General features: G+C 42.5%; 1 protein-coding gene across 5 annotated transcripts in view; it reads right to left on the reverse strand.

Moving 5' to 3' along the window:
* Positions 1 to 6,420: 6,420 nt before the first annotated feature.
* Positions 6,421 to 26,671, reverse strand: part of BLVRA (biliverdin reductase A) — a 73,581-nt gene continuing 53,330 nt past the window's right edge. For all 5 annotated transcript variants that reach the window (XM_068236354.1, XM_068236356.1, XM_068236353.1 and 2 more), the window contains exons 4-7: positions 26,418 to 26,515; positions 25,795 to 25,902; positions 13,970 to 14,141; positions 6,421 to 11,643 (exon numbers count right to left, since the gene is read on the reverse strand). In XM_068236354.1, coding sequence (XP_068092455.1) covers positions 11,388 to 11,643; positions 13,970 to 14,141; positions 25,795 to 25,902; positions 26,418 to 26,515 — 634 coding nt within the window. In that variant the 3' untranslated portion in view covers positions 6,421 to 11,387. The remainder of the gene's footprint in view (positions 11,644 to 13,969; positions 14,142 to 25,794; positions 25,903 to 26,417; positions 26,516 to 26,671) is intronic.

The following is a 26,671-nucleotide window of genomic DNA, read 5'->3' on the forward strand; positions in this document are numbered from 1 at the left end:
ATGCATATATGTTATTATGCTCAAAGCTCCTGAATCTCCAGTTCTTAGAAGGTGGCCTCACTATGTATTCTATAGCGCCTTGTCTCTTTTAAGGCCTACCTAATCTGCTTATGTAGTCTATACTTTCTTTACTCTCCTGCTCTGCTTCCATCAGCTAACCCATATCTTAAACCTCCTTCAGTAGGTCCTCTGCTGGTAAATTTCTTATTTCTCCCTTTTATCTGCCTTCACTACTTGTACTATACCACCATCCTTATGTATACCCTTATTGAATATTAATATAATGTTGCATTCAAGGAGAGCCTGCTCTGATGGTACTCATAATCTGAAACCCACCTAATTATGCTTTACCCACTGCAATGACACGACACACTAACACCTGTGATGGGGCATGCGCGGGACAAACGACTCCGTTACTCACAAGACGCACCACCCTCAGTTACTGAGAGCGGCCGGGCGGCCGGCCATACATGCAGGCACATCTCTCCTCGTCCCCTGCTGGTGGTCTGTTTTAATTAGCGCAGCCACCGCACTGTAAATAGACCTGTATAGTTACCTTTACTACCCTATAGCTGTGTTTAGTTATTAGGGAATTGTAATAGGCATCTAGTTAGGGTTGGGATCTAGGCTTCCCCTCGTTAGGTTGAAGCAGGGTGGGATACAGGGAATGGGGTTGTTAAAGAAGGGGGGAGGAGGGGGTTAATAGATACGGAGGGTCTCCACGTTTCTGCCTGCACTGGTCTCACTTTTCTCCCATAAACAGATGTATGTTAAATATAGAATCCTGGTTTTCATTTAGAAGACTAAAAAATGCCATCCCAACGTGAAACGGTCCAGTGCATACTGTGGAATGTGCGTGGGCTCGGTTCCTCCCTTAAAAGATCGCTTGTTTTTAATTTTCTCCGAAAATACAATCCTCATATAGTAGTACTGGTTGAAACACACCTCCAAGGAAGTCGAGTGCTAGCACTTAAAAAATCCTGGGTGGGAGCATACTATAACTCCACATTCTCTACTTACTCTAGAGGAGTGAGCATCCTCATTAGGAAAAATCTTCCATTTCAACTGCTGGATTTGGTGCTAGACCACTTGGGTCGGTACGTTATTATTCATGCAAAAATACATGATACTACACTAGTCCTTACAGGACTATACAATCCTCCCCCGGCTTCTCCGGATCTCCTGCACCAAATTGCACAACTCACACTTAAATACCCTACTACATATAAGATATTCTTAGGGGATTTAAATATGGTACCCTCGACTTCGACGGACAGACTGAAGCCAAGAGCCTCTGAGACTCAATCACTTCTAGAATGGGCACAAGTCCACTCCCTGGCGGATGTATGGAGGTGGAAACATCAATCCATACCGGGCTTCACATGCCATTCAGCCTCCTTCCGCACTCTGTCACAGATCAACCTAATTTATGCGTCTAACGCTATGCAGTCGCTCATACAAGATATCTCCTTGTTACCAAGAGGTATCTCGGATCATTGTCCCCTAAATCTGGTTCTAGACTTTGGTATCTCACATACTGAATGTGTATGGAAACTAGCTCCACATTGGCTGGAAGAACCACGAGTAAAATATATGGTAATGGATAGAATAAAAGAATACTGGAATGTGCCCCATGACCCGGTATCACCACTTATTGTATGGGACGCCTATAAAGCGGTCGTTAGAGGTGCTTATATCTCTAGCATTGCTGCAGAGAAGAAACAAAATAGAATAATTATGGAAAGATTAGAGGAGAGAGCAGCGCAAACTGAGCGGTTGTACATTGAGACTGGGTCTGGGGAGTCCTACCAGGAGTGGCAAAACGCACTTCTGGCTCTTACTAGCAAACAGATCGATCATACAAAACAAGGACTATTTGCCAAGCAAATAAGGATATTTGAACAAGGGGATAAAACGGGGAAATTATTGGCGTATTTAGTGGGCCAAGAGAAACTCTCTGTACAAATAGCTACGATTAATACCTCCTCTGGGGATTGCCTGACTCATCCCGGTGATATAAACAACGCATTTAAGAATTACTAATCACTCTATAGCTCTAAAATAACTAAAAGCACGGAGGAAATATCATCATATTTGAGGAATATTTCACTTCCGTGCCTCACAGACGATGACAGGCAATACTTAGATTCGGAGATAACTGAACCTGAAATAATAGGTGCTATAGGTGCACTTAAAAAAAGAAAGTCCCCTGGATTAGACGGACTCCCCTCGGAATTATATGCTACTTATAAGAAAACATATACCCCTAAACTGCACTCTTTGTTTAAACATATTCTGGAATTAGGTCAGGTTCCCTCTTCTATGACAGAAGCTCTTATCACAGTAATCCACAAAAAGGGCCGTGACCCAACCTTATGCTCCTCATACAGGCCGATCTCACTAATAAATGTAGATGGGAAGATATTAGCCAAAATACTTGCTGGCCGCCTTAACACTGTCATTACTAATTTAATACATAGTGATCAGTCGGGATATATTCCGGAAAAAGGCTGCGACATAAATCTAAGGAGACTTATGACCAACCTCTCTATTACCCACACCAATGCTGGAACCAGGGTCATTGCGTCATTGGACGCCGGAAAAGCATTTGATACTGTAGAATGGGCATATCTCTGGGAGGTACTTGGCAAATTTAAATTCGGAGATAACTTTATTAAGTACATCCAGGCGTTATACTTCAATCCCCGGGCAAGGGTGCGTACTGGCGGAAGAATATCTTCCTTTTTCAGTCTAGGCAGGGGCACCCGTCAGGGATGCCCGCTGTCACCCGCCCTCTTCGCTCTTGCAGTGGAACCCCTGGCGGCGTCATTAAGATCTAATAAAACCATAGTAGGCCTCTCTGTCTCAGACCTGGAAGAAAAAGTGTCACTTTACGCTGACGACCTTTTGCTTTATCTAGCTGACCCTTACTCTTTGTCTTCAGCACTAGCCCTTATTTCTGAATTTGGGGAGTATTCAGGTTTACAGATAAATTGGACTAAATCTCTACTTCTACCTTTAGACCCCTACCAGACACTCCTGCTATTACGGCACCGTTGCAGGTGGTCAGCCAATTTACATACCTCGGAATAGACATCACTCCACAGGTGCCCTCGTATCTTAGTCTCAATGTGCTGCCGCTTCAGAACCATATCGAATCGAAATTTCGGGCATGGGAAACCTTACCTGTATCCTTGATAGGGAGAGTGAATTTAGTCAAAATGTGCATTCTTCCTCGCCTCCTATATGTCTTTCGGAACACACCTGTTCTGATACCCAACCGTTTTTTCTCTACCATAAACAAACTGATCACATCCTTCTTATGGGGCTCATCAACTCCTCGCATAGCTTTATCCAGTCTACAGCTGCCTGTAGATAGGGGGGGGGGCTGGCGCTACCAAACCTCAAATTCTACTATTGGGCGGCTGTACTTCACACAGTATATTGGTGGTTTGCACAGTCTGCATACAACCCAGCGACGGTACTAGAAGCCACCATTATCGGCTCTTATATGGCATTATCTGCCCTTCCGTATCGAGGGCCTAGGGCCATCCCCTCCCTAACAACTCCAATGAAAACCACGGCACATGTATGGGAAATGGTACAACGATATTTATTAGAGGACAATCAATGGTCCCCCCATATCCCCCTGTGGAACAACATTAGCCTAAGGCCCGGTTCACATTAGCGTTCGCTATCCGGATTTCCGGATCTGATCCGGACCGCATACTGTACAAACGGAACGTACGTTCCGCATAGCAATGTAAAGTCTATGCGGACGTTCACAAGTGTCCGTTCCATACAGTACGGAGCCGGATCCGGACTCTTTTCCAACATGCGCTATTTTTTGGGTCCGGATCTCCGGCCCACGCACCCGGACCAGAGCCGGACCTGAGCCTGACAGCACCATCAGGAACACAGAAACCAATGGGGAACGGAAGGCACAGAACACACTGCCTACAAAAACCTGACGTTCTACCCCACTTCCTATGCGTATGCAAGCGGCCATTTCGGATGGGGACACATGGGCCAAGCATGTCTGGAGTGGAGCAGCAGTGACAGACGTGCTGGAGCTGTTTGGCAGAATGTCGGGAGGTGGAGGTGAGGCCTACAGCGGAGGAACCTGATTCTACACGTGCACCAGGTGCACCTTCTGCTGACCCCAACATTTTTTTTTTAAATTTCGCTATTTTTTGCCCACGGATCAGGATGGCAGCCTGATGCATGCCTGATACAAACGGACCGGATCCGGATCGGAACCGTACGGTTCTGATCAGGATCAGGTCAGGATCCGTTTATTTGCCAAAATGCAAGTGTGAACGGGGCCTAAAAGAATTCACTATGATCACTGATCCCTCTGTGTGGGCAAACAAAGGTATCCGCAAACTAAAAGACAATGGCCTCGATTCATAAAAGTGCCTGCGAGCGGGGAAAGTCGAGCGGGGAAACACCGCTGTCGGTATTTCCGCCTTCAGGGTGGTAATTCATAAAAATTTAGCTAGTTGTGACAGGCGTGCGGAGATACTCCGCTGTAGGCAGGCGTTAGGCTGTCGGGAGACATGCGGAAACAGGAGAAGCAGGCGGAATCCCTCCGTGCGGTGTTCTCTCTGCAGCTGCTTGGGAGGTCTGTCCCATTCACTGCAACGGATTCCGCACGCTTCTCGCCACATCAGAGGTAGCGGTAATACCCGTCCGCATACCGCTACCTCTAATCTTTATGAATTGACATTTGTTACTTTTGCTGTGATAATCACCGCGCAAGGCGGTGATTTATCACTCTGCTCGTGGATGTCGGCTTTTCATGCGGAAAAAGCCTTTATGAATACAGATTTGGCTGTGTGGTCGGTAAAGTGAGCCGTTTTCAGCATTTCCTCATGCGGAAATGCTTTATGAATCGAGGCCATTGTAGGAGAACAGGGACTGATGTCATTTAACTCGCTCAAAACACAATACTCACTGCCTAATTCTATGTTCTTTCGGTTCCTGCAGCTCCGACATGCGTTCGAGGCCCAGTTCTGCTCTAAGCCAGTAATCTTGCAACCCAGCAAGATGGAACAAATGATAATGCACTCAGGCCTTAAGGGTATTACATCACAAGTATATGACATCCTTATTACCAAAAACGCCTAACAAATTGTTTGCGGCTTGGAGTACTGATCTCCCTGATCTTTCTTTAAAGGACTGGGAAAGAACGATAGCGGACCTTGTCAAAATCCCAATAGCGGCTAGACATAGGCTGAGTGCGATAAAATACCTCTATAGGGTATACTATACCCCCCACAGATTATTTAAGATGGGTCTGGTTGTGGTGGACGCATGTTGGAGATGTGGACCGGAAGGTGCAGGATTTTTCCAAATTTTTTGGGAATGTGGACGAATTAGGCAGTTTTGGGCATTGGTGCACGATCTGGTCGCAGAGGTAGTTGATCCACAAATCCCATTTACAGCCTCAGCGATGCTAATCGACCATTTTGGGGAAACCACTCTCAGCGAAAAAAAGCTATACTTTGCAAAACTATTACTATTCTATGCAAGGAGAGCGATAGCCCTAGCCTGGAAAAAACCAGAACCGCCATCTATCTCTGAATTTAACTCCTCCATAAATCTAGACATACCAATACAAGAATGTATACGAGAATCGGTGTTCCATTAAGAAATTCTACAAGGTGTGGAAGGGGTGCCTAAAAAAATTCAAAATTGATATATAATCCTAATGTGAAGACAACTATGCTGGGAGATGCTACCTTCAATATTAATATATCTATGTGTGGTGGAGAGGGGTGGGGTGGGTGCGGGGGGGGGGGGGGGGGGGAGACTCTGTACGGGGTTATTGAAGTTTATTTGTTGTATGTGTTGTGTTTTATTGAAAATCAATAAAATGTTTTTTCAAAAAAAAATAAATATATATTTTATTAACCTCCCTGGTGGTACGCAGTTTCAGAGGCTGCGTCCGCGAGAGGATTTTTTACAATGTGTACAGGGTAATCACATTTTTCTGAAGAAAAATCTCAGTCTTCAGAAAGTATAACTGGTAAATAATATTTCAGAGCGATTCATTATTGTTACATACACGTAGAATAGTGTATGTTAACCATTTCAGCCCGCTGTTTTCACCTTCTGGACAAGGGGATTTTTCACATTTCAGTGCTTCTCCCATTCATTCCCCAATAACTATCACTACAAAATGATCTATTCCTTGTTTTTTCCGTCACCAATTAGGCTTTCTTTGGGAGGTACATTATGCTAAGAATTACAGTATTTGATTCTGTAATGGGAATAAGAAAAAAAAATTATTATTTCTAAGTTTCACCCATTATAGTTTTAAAACAAAATGTTGTACTGTGGATAAAAGCCACACAATTGTATTTGTCCCGTTATTGCAACATTTAAATGATATCCCTAGTACAATGTATGGTTACAATATTTTATTTGGAAATAAAGGTGAATTTTTTCAGTTTACATGCATCAGTAATCACATTCCCATAATTTAATAACATACTCTCTTGACATACATATTAAAAAATTGTTAGTCCCTAATGTATGTAGGTGTAATTTTACCATTTGGCCTCAAGATGTCCTCATGCATTATTTTCTATAAGCGTACAATAAGTACGCTTAATAGGAAGTAATGTGTAGCTACATACTGTGAACTGATAATATAATATTGGCGCACTGCCTATAACAGAGACTTATCAATACATTTGCTCACCAAACCACATAGAATGTGTAGCTATGTTATTCGGAAGTGACACCGGAATCTCATTGATGCCTGAGATCACGGTTGCCTAGAGGGGAGATGAATGAATGGAAACAAAGCGGCGGAATCTAGCATGTGGAGGCAGCGCGCCAATACCAATTGAGAATGATCCCCGTTTTTGAACAAAAACAGTGATAATTCTCGGCGGACATGCACAGATTGGCTCAGAGGACTTCTCTCCCCTGCCACCAACCCCCTGATGCCAAGACCATCACAATCGCAGGCTTCTGCCTGCACAATCGCATGCACAGCCCCACAGACTGCACAGACGTGAGCCTCACGTGTCTGTTGCTGCAGCAGCACCTACCGCAGACGTAAGGCTCACGTCTGTGCGGCAGTAAGGGCTCTTTCACATCAGAGCTCATTTCCTGTGTTTTGATGCAAAGTCAATACTTTGTGTTAACCAAGGTAAAATGAAAGTCCATTTGACTTTCATTTTACCTTTCACATCTGGCACTGCGTTTTGGTGCATTGCAGTTCGACGCACACGGGAGCTTTTAATCGTCCGGAGCTGGCGGTTTCCCATCGGGTGAATTATAACTGCTGACACTAATCAGCGTCGCACCGCAACATCCCGACGTCCACACCACAGATTGAAACGCTTGCAGGAAATCAGCTCTTGCAAGCGTTATGTAATGTGAAAGAAGCCTAATGGTTAAAAGACCAATACCATGAAAAACTGTAAAATATCTGTGTACATATGCATATGAGAGATACTTTTGTTAAGGAGTAAAATGCACTGTATATTACTTTTTCCTACATAGTTGTCACTTAAAGCAGGTAATCTCACCCTAGGCAGTAAGGGAGTGTTTTCAAAAAGAATAAGGCTAAGTTCACACTATGGCCTCAATTCTGGTAGGGTTTTCGAGCAAATTACCGCATGTACGGTAATTTACCACATGTGGTAATGACATTTAGCAATTCTGGTAGATTTTAGTCATGAATTACCACATGCAGTAAATGTGGTAATTTGCATTAATCTTACCGAAAACTGCCATTCGCATGTAAAATAGGGGGCATGTTAGCAAATAATTTACAGCTCCGTTTAAAGGGACTCCGATCAGTAACTAAAATCGTCATCTTTCAGGAAGAAGGAGCCCGACACTCGGGCCCAGTGTCGCCGGCAGCCATTTCTGAGCAGGGCCTGGGAGCAGAGCCAGAAGGATGCCGAGGCACCTCCCGACCTATGGTGGGCTGGAGAAAGCCCCAGGTAAGTTCAGATTTTGATTTTAGTTACTGCTTGGAGTCCCTTTAAGACTTGTCTGTACCTGGCGGTAAAGTCAATTTGTATGCATATTGCCATTTTTAGTGTAGTTCCTATTCAGGCTGTGTAATAGAAAAAAAATAGTAGAAATAAAACTCCAAATATTTTTTTAATAGGGGATGCCTATAAATATATTTTTCATAGGTTGCTACATAATAAAATACACCTTCCCTCCCTTAAAAAAACAAAACAAAACAAAACAAAAAAAAAACATCTTCCAAAAACAATCTTAAATTATGGAAGACAATTAACCATTTCAGCCTGCAGGTGTTTTCACCTTCAGGACGGAAGCTATTCTCTCCTGCAAATGCTCCACCCATTCATTCCCCAATAATTTTATCACACGTAAATGATCTATATCTTGTTTTTTTTTTAATCTTGGCCACAAATAAAGCTTTTTGTGAGCAATACTTGTTTTCAATAATTACTTTATTTTCTATGCATTTTAAAGGCAAATACACAAAAAAAGAAGAAAAAATACACTATTTCTCCAATTCCGTCCCCTATAGTTTTAATATAAGCAATGCTATAGTTTTAATATAAGCAATGCTGCTATAAATAAAACCATCCCATTTTATTTGCCCATTAGTCCCTGCTATCACAACATTTAAATTATGTTCCTGGTACAATGTATGGCATTAATATATTATGTGGAAATAACGGTGTATTTTTTCTGTTTTTTGTGTCCCATCAATTGTGAGCCCTTATGTAATAAAATAACAATATACCCTCATGACATACATACTTAAAAAAAAAAAAAAACAACTGTAAGGCAACTATATCATGGATTTGTTTTTACCTCAATCTATTAACTTGGTAACTGGGGATTTGGAAGTGATTCAATCATATGTTTTTACAAAAAAAAAAAAAAAGTGTGCTTTTCGCCACTTTCATCTATGTTCTGACTTGAGAATGTCCATTCATTACAGGCACTGCGATTGGTTCATAGTGGCGATCACACGTGCACCGCCGCTTGCGAACTGGATGAGAATACTCGTCCTGTTTGGTTTTAGCGGCAACTATCTGGACGAGAATACTCGTCCAGGTAGGCTTTAATAGTTAAAGAAAACTATTATTTATTTACTGCATGCTTACCACTGAAATACTGCACTTTTTACCTCACTTTATGCATTTACCGCATGTTTTACTGCATGTTCAGAATACTAAAAAAATCTTTCAGAATTGCTAAAAAAAATAAATAAAAAAAAATAAAAAATGTATGGGCAATGAGTTCACATGCATCAATGCAGCACACATTTTTTCACATAGTGTGAACTCAGCATAGGAAATGCTGAGAATAATCCATTTACCTCTTCAATTTATAGGTCAGCCATGTCCCTTCTAGCTCTTCCTTTATCTTTTATTTACCTGGCCGGGGGAGGGACCCTGGATGGTCGCTCAGTGCTCAGCGGCAGAGGGGGGTCGGTGGAGTCATCAACCTTCTCTAATTAGTATGAGAAATTGCCCGTAGCGCCGTAATGCATGCACGCCCATGTAAAACGTGACAAAGCACGTGCTGCCATAGCAGGATCCAAGTGTCGGACTTGGTCCCACACAGCACGCTCTTGATATTGGCCAACATCCAACAGTGGATTGGAAAGGGTTGAGAGATTAACTAATCTAAAACCTGTTATTAATCTAACATCTCTAAACCTCTTATTAATTCCTATAGTAAGTGACAACAACATAAGTCATTTATGGTGCATTTTGCTCCGCAGGAAGTGTATCTCATATGCAGGTGTTAAAATATATTTTAAGTTTTACAATCACGATAATGGTCTTTGAAAGTTAACTACCAGTTACTAGATTAATGCAGGCAATTTTATAAGGAAAGTGTTATTTCTCTTGTAAAATGGAGGGCGACCGGTTGCTTAGGCACACGTCTCAAAGTTTCCTATATCAATTTGTATTTCTACATTAAACTGTCGGAAGCGATAACTATGTTTAGTGGGCCTGCACCACACTCAGTGGTTCCATGTCTGGAAAGTTGTCCATACACATATTGATTTTCCAATTTGATTCCCTGCAGATGCGAACACTGAGTTTAAATCAGATGGAAATCAATTTCCAGTCCATCGACTTGGACCAAAAATGAATAAAAAAAAATGTTAAAGAGACACTGAAGTCTTTTTTTTTTTTACCCGTTTTTTTTACTTGACTCAGCTTTATCTTCTTGAGCCAAGCAGAATCGCCTCATTCCTGCAGGAAAAAAAGCTGTTTACGCCCCTGGTATTCACAGGCAAAAGCCTACGACTTTCTAGGTCGTATATTTTGCTGCCATGAAGGGGCAGGAGGAAGCAGAGCTGTGTGCAGTAGCTCTTCCTCTTGGTGCGCCGATCTCTGCCTCTCCCAGCCCCTCTGCTCACTCTGTCATCATTATTCCTCCCCCTGTGCCTGTGACTCCTCACACAGAGCTAGTGAGTCATACAGCTGCTGCAGAGAGGAAGAAGCTGCATCCCGCTGCCCTGAACTCTCCTGTGTACACTAAAAAAGTATGAAGTACACATGGGAGTGAAAAGGCCTGAAAAATGTATAATATTACCTAAATTATTACCATAATGATTCTTACTTGTGAATTCATTATGCTAGATATTTTAGTATAATTCTGATTATTATAAATTAGCCAGGCAGGAGTCGCAACCCAGAAACAGGAAGAGGGGTCGCAGCCATTTTATCCAGGAAGTCCTGTATTTTTAAAAATGTAATAAAATAAAAACTAAAGGGCTCGGATCGGCGAAAACAGTAAGTGCTATAGAACCCTTTTCCGCTGGCGGCGACTGCGATGCTGAATCGCAAAATCGCTAGTGATTTTTAAATCGCTACGGTTTGCCTAATAACATAGGAATCGCGGTAGGTAATTTCCACTATCACGATTTGTTTTTTACTTAAGCGCGATCGCGCCCCGGAGTGATTTTTGCTATGCAGTGCATTGCATAGCAAAATCACAATCGCTGGGAAAATTTGGAACTTTGCTGAATCGCAATCGCTAGCGTTTAGCGCAAACGCTAGCGATTGCTAGAGGAAAAGAGCCCTTATAGAAATTTAATTTGTTTTAAAAAAATAATTTCACTTCAGACTTAACTGGACTGGAGGGAAAATCTAGGTCAATCGGGGTGGAGCCCATAGTGTTGCACTGCATCATACAGTACCTGCTGGAATCTATTGAGAACCAATGAACAGTGTGTGGTAGGAATCAATTCCTACTAAAATCAATTTCTTCCAGAAAGGAATCAATTGTTTTGGAACATTGGGTGGAAATCTATATGTGTATGGCAAGCTTTTAAAATCATCAGTCCAATCAGCCTTGGTGCACAATCTCATTCAGCAGTAATCAGAACCAGGAGTAAGCATAATGTAGGTAGAGTGTCAGTTCTCACAGTACTGCTTTATCTTCTCTGCTAAGTCAATGCAGTGCAGGATGCGTTTCTTCTCAGCTGCAAGTTCCTCTTTAGAAACTTGGCCTAAAAGCTTCTGTGCAAAGAGGTTCTGATCCTGCATGAACAAGCCCACAGATCCTCTGGAGGAGGAAGGCAAATGGTCTAGGACTCCAGTTGTAAATGTAAAATTGACCTTTTTCTCTCGTTTCATGCCAGGGGCTCTTTCTTCAATCCAAGTCAGTTGCCTGGGAATGTAAAAGCACATTTGTATTTCATTAAACTCGCTTAAAAAGAAAAAAAATGAAGATTAATGAAATGATCATTTTAAAATTCCCACTAAAATATTAGTAACTATGAAAAGGTTAAGATGTTCAGGGCTGTACCTGTCATAAGGTAAAGTGAGACTTCAGCTCAGGTCGCCTGTGGAGCTCTATAAAAATCAGTGGTTGTCAGTAGTCACAGCTGACGTATGTAAGAATACCATATTTGAAGTGTAGATTAACACTTTATAATTCCAACTGCAGCCTCTGTAATACCCTAACAAATATATTTGTACTCCCTCCATACCACACAGCAACTAGCCTCCCTATTAAACCATGTTCTACTTTGATATCACTGAAGTAAAAGTAGAGAAGTGGACCAGAGAAACCGATAACATTGTTGAAATGAAAGGAGTATACTGTTTGGTTGCTCAGTGTCAGTGATCCATCTTAACAGCTTTCTGTGCACCTGGGTTGGTAAAACTGCCACATTGGCGTCAATTCACCAAAGAAGTGTTAGTAAATGATAAAAGGTCAGTTATTTTAACGAATGCTGTATTTTAAAACCTTTTTTGCAATTCACCACTGTGTGAGGATAGTTAGAAGAGTGTTCAGTAGCATCAGTAGCAGGTGGGAATGGAATGATATGGATGCGGAAACTGAGTGGAAAAAGGTTGGTAGTTATGCGGTGTTAATGATTTGCATGCAATACTTTGCCTCTCTGGAAGCTGGAAGTAAAGGATTGTGGGTAGGAGGAGGAGGTTATTACCAGCACGTGACCGCAGAGGGTTTCCCTCCCTCTTTGACCCCCTCCTTCCATTTCAAATTCCTCCCAACGTTGTGATCCTTTCTGCGCTTCCTCCCGATGAAAAATTGTATCCAAATCCCTCCTCGGTTTCACCCATCCACTGCTGCCTCACATATGTACAGTTTACGCTGTTACTGTGTGCTGCTAGTAAACTAGCTGCAGATTGAGCTGCAGCAGCTGTGTGAAAAACCACATAACGCCAGGTACATTTAGATCTAAAATAATGAATGGTCACACCCCCTTTTTTCCCTCTCGAATTGTGATTGAGAAAAAAAACAAAGAACTACGCCTATTTAGCGCACATTTATCACATAGACCTGTCTGTATTTCAGCCTATACTTCTGGAGAATTGCTATTTTGAGTTATCACATGAGGTAAATTACTGAACATGTGATAAATAGTTCGGTAACCTCTGGTGAATTGACGCCATAGTCTATGGCCTCGATTCATAAACAGCAGTGCGATAAAAAAATCTTGTCAGGAAAATACCGCACTCGGTATTTTCCCAGTCTGTGTGCCAATTCATAAAGATTTCCCCAGCTGCCTTTGGAGGTCGGTAAATTACCGCAGCCCATTGAGCAGTAGAGTAGAGCAGAGTCTCGATTCTCTCTTTGCCCTGCAGAAATGAATCACACAGACGGCTCTCTCTGGCTCTCCCACTGATGACTCAGACAGATGAGTCACACAGTCTTTCCCTTCCTGCTCAAATGATTCACACAGAGGTCTCTCTGGCTCTCTCCACTGATGACTCAAACAGACTTCGGATCTCTGCACTTTTGCATTCATCAGAGCTGTCAGAGCTGTCGGTAACTTGTTATCGCCTCACTAGAGGTGTCGGTAACTACCGCCAGGCTTACCGCTTGTTGAAGGCTTTATGAATTGACATTTGCTGACAATTTACTGACATGTGTTGTCGGTAACTGCAGCCAAGTCGGTAATTTATCTCCCTGGTCGGTAATGTCAGCTTTTCATGTGGTAACAGCCTTTATGAATTGACATTTTGCTAAGTGGTCGGTAAAGTCTGCTGTTTTCAGCATTACCGCATGAGGTAATGCTTTATGAATCGAGGCCAATGAAGTGTAAAAAAGACAAGTTCTGAGAGCAATACAATGTAAATATATGGGTTAACTCATGGGGGTTCCACACAGGATTTTTTTTTATTATTTACATCTTTGTATTCATGTTTATATAACAAAATAGTACAATAGAACAAGTCTTCTACCTCCAATTGGTACAATCAGGGAGGACATAAAGCGATGGAATAAAACGTTTTTTTGACAAAATACGCAGTTACATATTGACTGTGCATGTGAATATCTTATTACTGATGCATTGCATACAAAAGGAAATATCAGTGGCCAGACACTTTGTTGAAAGACTGTACATGTTATATTCTATTAAATAAGGCCAATTAATCAATAGTCATAATGTCTGAGTTTTTAGGCTCATGTAAAAATGAGGTTAGAACTACTTCAGGCTATTCAATAATTCATTAATACTAACCTTTTACTAATGGTAGCAAAATGTGCAGTCAGTTTTGAATAATTTTTGCCTGGATTTTCTTCCAGGACAGCTGAGGTAACAGTTAATTCTCCAAAAAGGTCAACTAGCCAGGTCAGCCTCGCAATGCCACTGAATGAAGGGAATCCTGAGCGCTCCTTATTTAGAGGTCCACCTATATAGAGGAAAAAAATAAAACAGCAGCAAATAGGTCACTATGGGGCCGATTTAGTAAGGTTGGGGAACATAAATGAAACAGCAAAGCTAGAGTGTATTTATTTATAATTGTATTCATGTGGCAACGGCTTGCAACTCTTGTCTGGGTAACTTCACAACATAATGGTGTTCCTGAAAAATGTATGAATTAGTCCCGGTTCATACTGGACCAACCAAAAACTGATCCGCGGATCCGTTTAAAAACTGATTCATGAAATGGATCAGTTTTTATTTGGCATCAATTTTTTGATCCGTTCTGTTAGCAAGAAATGACATATCCGTCATTCCGAAATGATCGCAGCATCCCCAAACTTGCGGTCTGTTCGGCAGAATGTGCTGAATGGATCTGTTCTAAGGGAGCATAGGTTAACATTGGATCCGTTGGCATTTGCTATGATCTGTTCTGATACGGTGCTCTAAAAAGACGGTTTTCGCTGCCAATGTGAACCGTGCCTTAGTGGTTTTCCTATTGTAGTAGTAGGCATACATTCCTGTGAAATCTTTTTGTGATAAATGCAGGGCAATTTGCCATTTTTTTCCTTAACATTTTGCCATTTAAAAAAATTGCACCATGTACTGTACACAGTTCACTGTCATTGCAATTCTGCTCAGGCACGTAACAGCAGCACCGTGAGCCGTGCAACCGTGGGGGCCCTGGGGCTATGGCATCCCTCTCCTCCTCCAACCTTACCCCGGAAAAAAGAGAAGGTTCCGCACAATGCTGTTTCAAAAGTATAAAATCACCTTTATTGAATCAAGTGTAAAACGCACAGCCAAGTTACTGACATGTTTCTGGCTCACACTGGTCCTTAAACATAGTACATATACACAGTAAATATATTTACCAGCTCTTGTCGAGTCGGGTCTCCTCTTCCTGTCGACAGCCACCCAGCATCTCTGCACGGGGGAAGGGGGAAGGAGCTGACCCCCCCCCCCAGGCTCTTGGGCTGGAATGATGCCGTAGAGGACCCTGATAGCTGTGCTAGACCTGAGGGGTATTGCTATGCCACTGTTGCTGCTATTTCACATATCTATAGTCTGATTGCTGAGGGATACTAATATTTTCCACCTAAAATACTTTTTTTTTTATAGAAAATTCAGTATGGGTTTGATCAGGGCCGGATTTGGACTTCCCAGTGCCCTAGGCCCGGTACCACCAACCACCTTGTTTAAAAAACATTCATCTGCAGATCAGATCCACCAGGATGGATCTTCAGATCTGCAGATGAATGTCAGTTAAACAAGGTGTGTATGATGATCTGCAGATCTCATAGACTATGAATGCAATTTGCAGGAACGGATCATTGGCAGAACAGATCTTTCGCAGATACTGATCTTTTGTGTCTGTACAGCATCTGTGTGTGCAGCATCTTGCCAAGATTTTTTTCTGATGGGGAGTTCAGCTCCATAGAGAAGACTGTGTATGTATGGCTCTCATACTACATGAAGGGTGGTAAGATTGGTCTGTGATCTTTCATTTTCCAAAGACTATAGTCTGATGTGTGTATGAGCCTTAACGATCACTTGTTTGCAGGAGGAAATGCCTGTTTTAGTGACTCGTGTATACCTATGAATGTTTTCTCTCTGAAAAATGATGAATCATTGTTTTTCCTGTCAGAGCAGTGTGTCCCTAATGCCTGGTATGCACCAGATAGATGGGTTGAATCGATTTTTCGATCACTTATACAAAGTCGATTAGAAAAATGATCAGAAATCAGATTAGACCTGTCAGAAATAATCAATTCGAACCCATCTATCTGATGGCAAATTGCATGGTGTGTACCAGGCATGAAGTAGCAGAGCGGCGTTCATCTCCCTCTCTGCTCTTCTGTAATCACAGATCTGTTGCATTTATTTTATAGTATTTATTGTACTGATTCTTTCACAGGTGTTTTTTTTACTGTTTACCAACACGGTACAAATATATATATTTTTTTATTTTTAGTGTATAGGCCTGTTCAGACTGTCTGCATTTGTAGAACGCGTATACATTAAAAGAAACGCAAGTTGAAAAATGCATGCGTTTTTCTTGCGTTCAAATGCGTTTTCTATTGCGTTTTGCACACACACGTGACCCGGGGGAAAAAAAAGAATTATGGGAACCGCAGAGGGAAATTTACGCTAAAAACGCAATAGTATGCGTTTTTGATACGCGTCCATAGACTTTCATTGCGTCCGTTTCTATGCGTGACGCACAGAACTGCGTGCAGCAATGCAGATGAGAAACGTATGCATCTCATACGCATACATGTGAACGAGGCCATTCGAAAACATTAGTAGCCGTTTCTATGCGGAAAGTCTGCCTGTACACGTTCTGGAAAAACGGCTAGGAACGCACATAGTCTGAACAGGCCCTATGTTATTACTTTTGGTATACAAAACAGAATGTAACAATACAAAAGTATACAACAGTACATTTGCAATTATAATTATAGAGAAGTTGTCTATCTCATACTAGACTACTGCTGCCTTTAAAATGAGCCTGCAAGGGGTTAAGATTTAGCTTAGAATGGGCTGTCATAAATCTCTCTAAGAAAAAAAAAACCTTATCTTTCTGTTTAAGATTTACAATCCAGGGGGAGAGAGGAGAAGGAATGGCTCAAGTCATTAACAGAGTCTGACCAGCAATACATTGTTTAGCCCAGCTTGAGTTGTAAAGTGGAAATAATTCTGTTAAAAGGTTTACCTTACTGGATCAGAAATTGTGCCTACATTGTGATCCATGTTTCTCTACACCCCTGGCATTAAACTGAAGCTTGTATGTTCAGGAGATAGCACTGTCTCATCGCACACGACGAAGTAAGTAAAATACACGGAGCTCTGGAATTCTGACTGTGTGTGCAGCAAAGCAGGGCGGCTTCAGAGCAGGAGAAATGATTTATTTTGACATGCAGCATCTTATCTCTCTCAGGTCCTGCCGCCCTTTTATCCTTCTGAATTTTTCCCGCCCTAGGCCGTGGCCTTTGCGGCCTTTGCAGAAATCCGGCCCTGGGTTTGATGGATTTTTTTAAGCCATGTACCATCCTCAGAGATGGATTAAGGGTAAGGTAGAGGCCCTAGGGCAAGATAGCAGCTTTTGCCCACGTCTGAGGGACACCTGGCTTTTTCTGTAATATTCAGTGGGTGCCTGCATCAACCAGGCCCCTGGTCTCTCTCCAGGCCTTAGGCAACTGCCTAGGTTACCTTGTTGATGATCTGGCTCTGGCCATCCTACACTGCTCTCCAACATTATTAAATCAGCGCCTCCTTGTGACCTGACACAGTAGATCGAAACAACTTTGTTTACAAGGGAAGATATTCCGACAACTACTTGTGCAAGTAAAACTAATTACTGCCAAGTCAATATGAACCATGAGCAAAATCACATGCTAAAATTAAGCAACCAAACAATTAAGGGTTCTGCAGGTCAACTCACTGCCCGAAACACTACTCACAGTGATTTTTTTTTAGTGCTCAATAACTGCAACACCAAACAGGATCATGTACAGCCGACTGAATTGTTTTCAAAGTTATCATAACCTACCATGTACAGGAAGATTGTAAACTCCATATGCACAGGAAAATTGCAATCTACAGCTTTTAAAGCTTCATAGATTATCACATATAAAATGCAGAACTGAAATACAGGTTTTTTTTTTTCTTCACCCAGTGAAAGTTGTTCAGTTTAAGGGAAACCTGAAGCAAGGAGTATATAGAAGATGTCATATTTATTTCTTTTTAAACAATACTAGTTGTCTGGCAGTCCTGATTTGGCTGCAGTAGTGTCCGACTCAAACCAGAAATAAGCATACAGCTAATCTTGTCAAAAAATGTCAGAAACAGCTGATCTTGAACATGCTTGTTCAGAGTCTATGGCTAAAAACGTTAGCGGCAAAGGACAAGCAGGATAGCCAGGCAACTGGTATTGCTAAAAAGGAAATAAATATGGCAGTTCCATTTCCCTCTCACCTCAGGTGTCCTTTAGGCCTTTTATAAGCACGATGAAAAGCTCTTGCTAATGCTGTGTGTGTGATAGGATAACATCAGCAAGAGCTTTACAAATCACAAGTGCTTAAAAAAAGCGCTGCTAGTGGGTCCCATGCCTTAAAAGGATACCTTACCCTAGACAAAAAATTTAAAACGTGAGGGAGGGGAGCAGGCATGTGTAGTGGGCTCTCCTCACGCTCAACACCCCCCCCCCCCCACCACCACCACCCCCCAATTCTCTTCCAATACTGTGTACTGACCCTCCAAAGCTACTTCCTGGTCGAGAGGGTCAGTAAAGACTGCGCTGACCGGGGACACCCGTCCGTGGCAGGGAGTGCTCTGTGCATGTGCACTACGCCACAACTACATAGTGTGAATGAACAGACACTCCTGGCCGCAGGCGCGCTATCAGGGACACGTGTCGCTGGGCAGCGCCTGTGCAGTCTTCACCGACCTTCCGGACCAGGAAGTAGCTTTGGAGGGTCAGTACAGAGTAACGGAGGGGGACAGAGGAGAACTGGGGGAGTGGTGGGCATTTTGTCTGGGCTAAGGTATCCTTTAACCACTTAACATCTCAGTCGTTTTCAGCTTATGCATCCGAGCAATGTTCACCTCCCATTCATTAGCCTATATCTTTATCACTACTTATCACAATGAACTGATCTATATCTTGTTTTTTCCGCCACCAATTAGGCTTTCTTTGGGGGGTACATTTTGCTAAGAGCCACTTTACTGTAAATGCATTTTAACAGGAAGAATAAGAAAAAAAATGAAAAAATTCATTATTTGTCAGTTTTCGGCCATTATAGTTTTAAAATAATACATGCCTCCATAATTAAAACCCACGTATTGTTATTGCCCATTTGTCATGGGTATTTCACCATTTAAATTATGTCCCTATCACAATGTATCGCGACAATATTTTATTTGGAAATAAAAGAGCATTTTTTCCGTTTTGCATACATCACTATTTACAAGCTTATAAAAAAAAATAGAGAGAAATATTTCATCTTTACATAGATATTTAAAAAGTTTAGACCCTTAGGTAAATATTTATGTTGGTTTTTTTTTATAGTAATGTTTTTTTGTTTTTTTTATTAAACATTTTATGTGGGCATTTTTGGGAGGGTGGGATATAAAAGTGTTTTATTTGGGGAAATATTGGTGTATTGTAATGTTTTTGGGTATTTACTTGTAGTTTTACTTTTTGGCCACAAGATGGCAATCTCGATTTTTTTTACATGATGTCACTCTAAGCGTACAATGTACGCTTAGAGGGACACAGCTTCAGAAAGAGCGAAGCTTCCGAGAGAAGCTGTCGCTTTTTCAGCGGGGGAGAGGAATCAATGATCGGGCTCCCTAGCTCGATACATTGATTTCGTGGCTACCGACTCCGCGGCCGGGAGTGCGCGTGCACGCGCGCGATCGGCCGCGGGAGCGCGCCTGTCCTCCTTGACGTTTTTATACGTCAAGGAGGACAAAGTGGTTAAGATAATTTCACTTTGGTTTGAAAATGTCACATTTGTGTCACATTTCCAATTCTGAAGAAACGTTCTTTGTGCTTTTCATGCATTGCCTCATTTTTATAATACCTTGCTCTACCAAATTACTAGGTCTCCTTTATCTGCTCTCAGTCCTTGGTGCTCTCCTAATTTGGATTTATGCCCTGTACAATCAACAGAAACTGCACTCATTAAATAACTAATACACTAAAGGTGCCCATACACTCGTCAGATTGGCAGCAGATAGATAAGAAATGCATCTGATGATCTATCTGATGCGTTTTTAGAACATTTTTTACCAGGATAGAATTCCAATAGATTTCAGTTTGAAATCTATTGAAATTCGATCTGATGGCATTTTTTTGCCATCAGATTTCCATTAAGGCCAATGTAAACTGATAAGCAATCTCATCAGATCGACCTAAATTTTCCACCCTGCAAGTTCGATGGAAATCCATCGAAATCGATCGAAATCGGCCGTCGATCGGTCGATTGGCCAACCGATTTGCAATTGATTGATCGATTGATCGGGATCGATCGGTCGGCCAGAAAATCGGCTGAGTGTATGGGCTGCTTTATTTAACCACTTAAGGACTGCAGTCATAAAACCCCTTAAAGCGGTAGAATCAGCCATACTATGCCAGGGAAAAAAAACACATATATAAGTAGATAAATACTTGATCTACTTACATAACACATGTATCATACTGTCCACATTTTGATTTCAGTGAATGTTATATAGTAAATTACGAGAATTCTGTTCATGGTGGAGGCCATGTCTTTTGCCCACAGTTAAGGCTAACTCGTGATTTCATTTCTGCCCTTTACTTTTTTTCTTGTCTCCTCCAATCGCTGAGTCACCTCACCCTTGCTTGTAAACACAAGTGAGCAGGGGATTAGGTTTCAGATAAGAAGCTGGCAGGGAAATAAAGGGAAGAGGAGGAATAGATTATAGATAAAAAGAACCCCCAGCATGCAATTCTTTGGCACGACTACTAAAGGGCCAGTGTTCCTTAAGTATGTGATAACTCCAAATCATAACAGCAGAAAGAGTTTTGAAAGTTTTGAATGCAGGAATAGCATCTTTATCACTTAATACACTCAAGACTAGTTGCTGTTGAAATTAGATTTTTATGGTGACGATACCGCTTTAAGGACCAGAGCCTTTTTTTCCATTCAGACCACTGCAGGTTTAACGGTTTATTGCTCGGTCATACAACCTACCATCTAAATGAATTTTACCTCTTCTTGTCACTAATACAGCTTTCTTTTGGTGCTATTTGATTGCTGCTGCAATTTTTACTTTTTATTATATTCATCAAAAAAGACATGAATTTTGTCAAAAAAATGATTTTTTTTAACTTTCCGTGCTGACATTTTTCAAATCAAGTAAAATTTTTGTATACATGCAACACGAAAAATGTGGACAAACATGTTTTTGATAAAAAAAAAAAAAACCCATTCAGCCTATATTTATTGGTTTGGGTAAAAGTTATAGCGTTTACAACCTATGGTGCCAAAAGTGAATTTTCCCATTTTGAAGCATCTCTGACTTTTCTGACCACCTGTCATATTTCATGCGGTGGTAAAATTCCAGGATGTTATAAATACCCCCCAAATGACCCCATTTTGGAAAGAAGACATCCCAAAGTATTCACTGAGAGGCATGGTGAGTTCATATGACACTTTGTGACAAAAAAAATGAAAAGAAAAAAAAAGTTTCCATTTCTTCTAACTTGCGACCAAAAAAAAATGAAATCTACCACGGACTCACTATGCTCCTCTCTGAATACCTTGAAGTGTCTACTTTCCAAAATGGGGTCATTTGTGGGGTGTGTTCACTGTCCTGGCATTTTGTGGGGTGCTAAATTGTAAGCACCCCTGTAAAGCCTAAAGGTGCTCATTGGACTTTGGGCCCCTTAGCGCAGTTAGGCTGCAAAAAAGTGCCACACATGTGGTATTGCCGTACTCAGGAGAAGTAGTATAATGTGTTTTGGGGTGTATTTTTACACATGGGAGAAATTTCTCTGTAAATGACAATTTTTTGATTTGTTTTTTTACACACAATTGTCCATTTACAGAGATATTTCTCACACTCAGCATGGGTATGTGTAAAAATACACCCCAAAACACATTATGCTACTTCTTCTGAGTAAGGCGATACCACGTGTGGCACTTTTTTGCACCCTAACTACGCTAACGGGCCCAAAGTCCAATGAGTATCTTTAGGTATTCCGTTAGGTGTATGGTGAGTTCATAGAAGATTTTATTTTTTGTCACAAGTTAGTGAAAAATGAAACTTTGTGAAAAAACAATAAAAATCAATTTCCGCTAACTTGTGACAAAAAATAAAATCTTCTATGAACTCTTCATACACCTAACAGAATACCCTGGGGTGTCTTTTTTCTAAAAAGGGGTCACTTGTGGAGTTCCTATACTGCCCTGGCATTTTACGGGCCCAAAACCGTGAGTAGTCTGGAAACCAAATGTCTCAAAATGACTGTTCAGGGGTATAAGCATCTGCAAATTTTGATGACAGGTGGTCTATGAGGGGGCGAATTTTGTGGAACCGGTCATAAGCAGGGTGGCCTCTTACATGACATTATAGTATTGGGCCTGATCTGATGGATAGGAGTGCTAGGGGGGGGGGGTGACAGAAGGTGATTGATGGGTGTCTCAGGGGGTGGTTAGAGGGGAAAATCGATGCAATCAATGCACTGGGGAGGTGATCGGAAGGGGGTCTGAGGGGGATCTGAGGGTTTGGCCGAGTGATCAGGAGCCCACACGGGGCAAATTAGGGCCTGATCTGATGGGTAGGTGTGCTAGGGGGTGACAGGTGGTGACAGGAGGTGACAGGAGGTGATTGATGGGTGTCTCAAGGTGTAATTAGTGGGGGGAATAGATGCAAGCAATGCACTGGCGAGGTGATCAGGGCTGGGGTCTGAGGGCGTTCTGAGGGTGTGGGCGGGTGATTGGGTGCCCTAGGGGCAGATAGGGGTCTAATCTGATGGGCACCAGTGACAGGTGGCGACAGGGGGTGATTGATGGGTAATTAGTGGGTGTTTATAGGAGAAAACAGATGTAAACAATGCACTTGGGAAGTGATCTGACGGCTGGTCTGCAGGCGATCTGATTGTGTGGGTGGGTGATCAGATTGCCCGCAAGGGGCAGGTTAGGAGCTGATTGATGGGTGGCAGTGGCAGGGGGTGATTGACAGGTGATCAGGGGGGATAGATGCATACAGTACGCGGGGGGGGGGGGGGGGGGGTCTGGGGAGAATCTGAGGGGTGGGGGGGGGGTTATCAGGAGTCCCCAGGGGGCAGTTTAGGGACTAAAAAAAAAATAGCGTTGACAGATAGTGACAGGGAGTGATTGATGGGCGATTAGGGGGGTGATTGGGTGCAAACAGTGGTCTGGGGGTGGGCAGGGCGGGTCTGAGGGGTGCTGTAGGCGATTAGGGGGCGGGGGGGGGAGATCAGTGTGTTTGGGTGCAGACTAGGGTGGCTGCAGCCTGCCCTGGTGGTCCCTCGGACACTGGGACCACCAGGGCAGGAGGCAGCCTGTATAATACGCTTTGTATACATTACAAAGCGTATTATACGCATGTATGGCGGCGATCATGGGGTTAACAACCCGCCGGCGCTTCCAAACGGCCGACGGGTTGTCGGCGTGGGTGGGCAGAGTCTATTGCCGGCGGATGTGCGCGCATCCCAGCGCGTGATCCCCGGCAACACAGTGTCCCAGGACCCGACTCCAATCTGCGTTACGTGGTCCTGGGGCTGCCACTTTGCCTCCGCCAATGTGCAGTGGACGGTCGGCAAGTGGTTAAAACAATTTGCAAGGTGACAGTTCCTTGCCCTGAAATTTCCTGTTTTGACACCAATGGCCAATCAGCAACTAGGTTTGGGATAAAAATCAAATAGCATTGAAGGAAACAAAAAAGGAAGATTTAATGATAAATATGTTGCCCTGGCAGTTTTGTGGATAGCAAACGATCTTGTGCAATCGAAAAAGCTTGCCTTTTCCTCCTGTGCCATGTTTCCCATGATTGTTTTATATAATATTAAATACAGCTATAACAGCGCACAGCGTTTAATTTGCTTGCTGGAGGCACAGCTTCTAATCAAAATTTAGCAGCACAGATATTGGCAGAGGGACATCTTAGCCTTTGTGGTGCAGATATTGGCGTGGGTTGGGGTTGGTGAGAAGGTTAGCGGTAGGGTTAGATAGAGGGTTAGATAAAGTGATCGTGAATATCTGTAATTTACAGATATTCATTATCAGTATTAGCCAGTGCACAATAGTAGAATCTCTGTTATTTTACAGATATTATACTAGTGGCTTCTCCCAAAGCCCAAATTTCAGTGGCACCCTTTTACAGCATACACTAATCTACCACGTCACTTAATGGGTTCATTCTTTATCAATGAGGAATAATGAATTACCAGTACATAACTAACTTCCACCACAAAAGGCTTGAGTACACCTTTTGATATTGACAGAAAGGTTAAATCTTTAACTTTAAAACGGGCAGCATTCCCAAGTGTGGCTTGAGGTTACTTACAAGTGACAAAGAGGGTAGCCCGAAAGCCACACTCTAAGATACCGGCGGGCTGAGAATGTGCAGTGGAGCGGTATACAACTCACTCCCCAGGAGCTAGTCACATGCAGCCCGTATCCATCCTGTCCTCCAAGGCACTCCATCCCTATGACAAGAGCAACATCTGACACAAGGCAACAGATGGTGCTCTCACCATAGAGACGGCACGTCTAGGAGGATATGATAAAGATGGGCTGCGTGTGTCTGCCAGACCCAAGAGAGGTGAAATGTATACCTCTCTGCTGCAAGCTCTGCATAGGGAACTGGAGTGCCCTGTCCAGCTACCTATACTAAAGGAAGGAAGAGGGGAAGGCAATCTCATCTCTGACTACCTATACTGGGGAGGGGGAGCACTCTTGGGCAACCTATGGGGGGGGGGGCTCTATGGCTACCTATGCTGGGGTGGAGGGCACTTTCTGGCTATCTATACTGGGGGAGCGGTGTAAATAATTGGGGGGGCAATCTGTGCCTACCTATACTTAGGGGACCTCTCTGGCTACCTATACTGATGGTCTGATTATTTTAGTATTTCTAAAAATAAAGGGGCAAATAATGTTCCGCTTTAGATAAAAGTTAATAATGTTAATAGTTAGCCACTGGGGTGTGTGTGTGTGTGTGTGTGTGTGTGTGTGTGTGTGTGTGTGTGTGTGTGTGTGTGTGTGTGTGTGTGTGTGTGTGTGTGTGTGTGTGTGTGTGTGTGTGTGTGTGTGTGTGCCCATAGTTATACTTTACCTGTCAACCTTCTCCGCTGAGGATCCTCATTGCACTTCCACATTTGCGCCCCAGCGTTTTAGCACGTGTGACTTCACCCACGCGCCCCATGTCTATATGACGGTAGCCACGTAGGGCCCGAATGCAGAAATAGAGTACGGACACTCAGCGTGGACGGCGAATAGGTAAAGTATAACTGCATTGGCCCCGGGCGAGGGGACATAAAACATAAGGGGACAGAGGCCAGGGAGTTTCCAATGGGGTTCGTAGTTTGCGATTATCACATGCTATAACCACTGTGCACCCGATCAAGCATGTTTGCCCGAGATTTTTCAGCATGTCCAATCGAGTCAGCAAGTGTAATTTGTCTGCCACTCAAGTTCTGTGTTAATATGTAAACATCGGCGGTTAACCGTTTCTGTGCACCCAACAAGTAAACACTCTGCAGGATCTCTATAAGCTGTAACAAAAAGGTTTTTCTTTAACCAGCTCAGAGCAGTAACCCCGAGCTACACCCGTGGTAGCCGGCCGAGAGGTCCATGCAGAGCAATGCTTGCAGCGGGCGATTTCAATCACCTCCCGGGCGATCCAGACGCTGGTGGGCATTCCGCATCCTGTCCACGGAGGCTCTGCATCCCCCTAGTGAGATCGCTGACTGTCATCATGATGACAGCAGGCAATCTCACTATAAGGTTACAGCGCCAACCGGAGGGCTGAGGGAGAACTGAATTGATTTTTTTCTTGCTTATCTTTTAGCACAGAGGGTAAGTACTGAGTTAAGGTCCGCTTTTAGTAGTTTTATCTACTGAGATACTAAAGCTGAACAGGCTCACCGGTGAAATTGAGGACTCCTTCCACCAGCTCCTTCCCATCTACAGCTTTTTTCAGGGTTTTGTAGTCCTCAGTAATAAGCTCAATATGCTCCACATGCAGGACTTTACCTGTCACAAAAAAACAAAAGACAGGAGACATTAACATAACACTACAGGGAATCACTGAGTATCTTATCGAATTCATTTTGTCTTGACAGACAAATTTCTCCAAAGCATAATTTTATATTTAAAGTGTACCTGAGGTGACGTGTGATATGATGAGATAGACATGTGTATGTACAGTGCCAAGAGTACAAATAACTATGCTGTATTCCTTTTCTTCTTTTTCTGTGTGAAAGTGTTAACTCCAATAAGGACCTAGTTGACTATAACGTTCCTCACTGATAACAAATGCCAGCCATAAAGCTCTTGCTTTCGGAGTACAGTTTCTGATTGTGTGAAATACTGGATCGTATATATGAGACAATACAACATTAAACCTACTTATTTAAAAAGGAAATAAAAATGGGGATTCTAAAAACAAAAGTCATTTTTACGAGTAGGAGGATAGACACAATTGTTTAACTCATCAGTTTCTTTTCACCTTGTGTTTCATTTAAAAACTAAATATGGTGTGCACGCACCCTTTTGTTCTGCTAGTTGATTTAATTCATTTGCAGCCTGAGCAGAGAGAGCCACTGGATACTCCACAAGGACATGTTTGCCAGCTTCGAGGAAACGCCTTTAGGAGAAGAGAAGTAATTAAAAATTAAATCTGACATAACATATAAGAACTTGTACCACTGCACTTTGTTGCCCATACACTTAATTTCTTTGCAATTACATTAAAGTAATGCTGTCTTTGTGTAAAAAAAAAAAAAAAAAAAAAAAAAAAAAC

The sequence above is a fragment of the Hyperolius riggenbachi genome, chromosome 5, assembly GCF_040937935.1.
Source record: "Hyperolius riggenbachi isolate aHypRig1 chromosome 5, aHypRig1.pri, whole genome shotgun sequence".
Lineage (NCBI taxonomy): Eukaryota > Metazoa > Chordata > Amphibia > Anura > Hyperoliidae > Hyperolius > Hyperolius riggenbachi.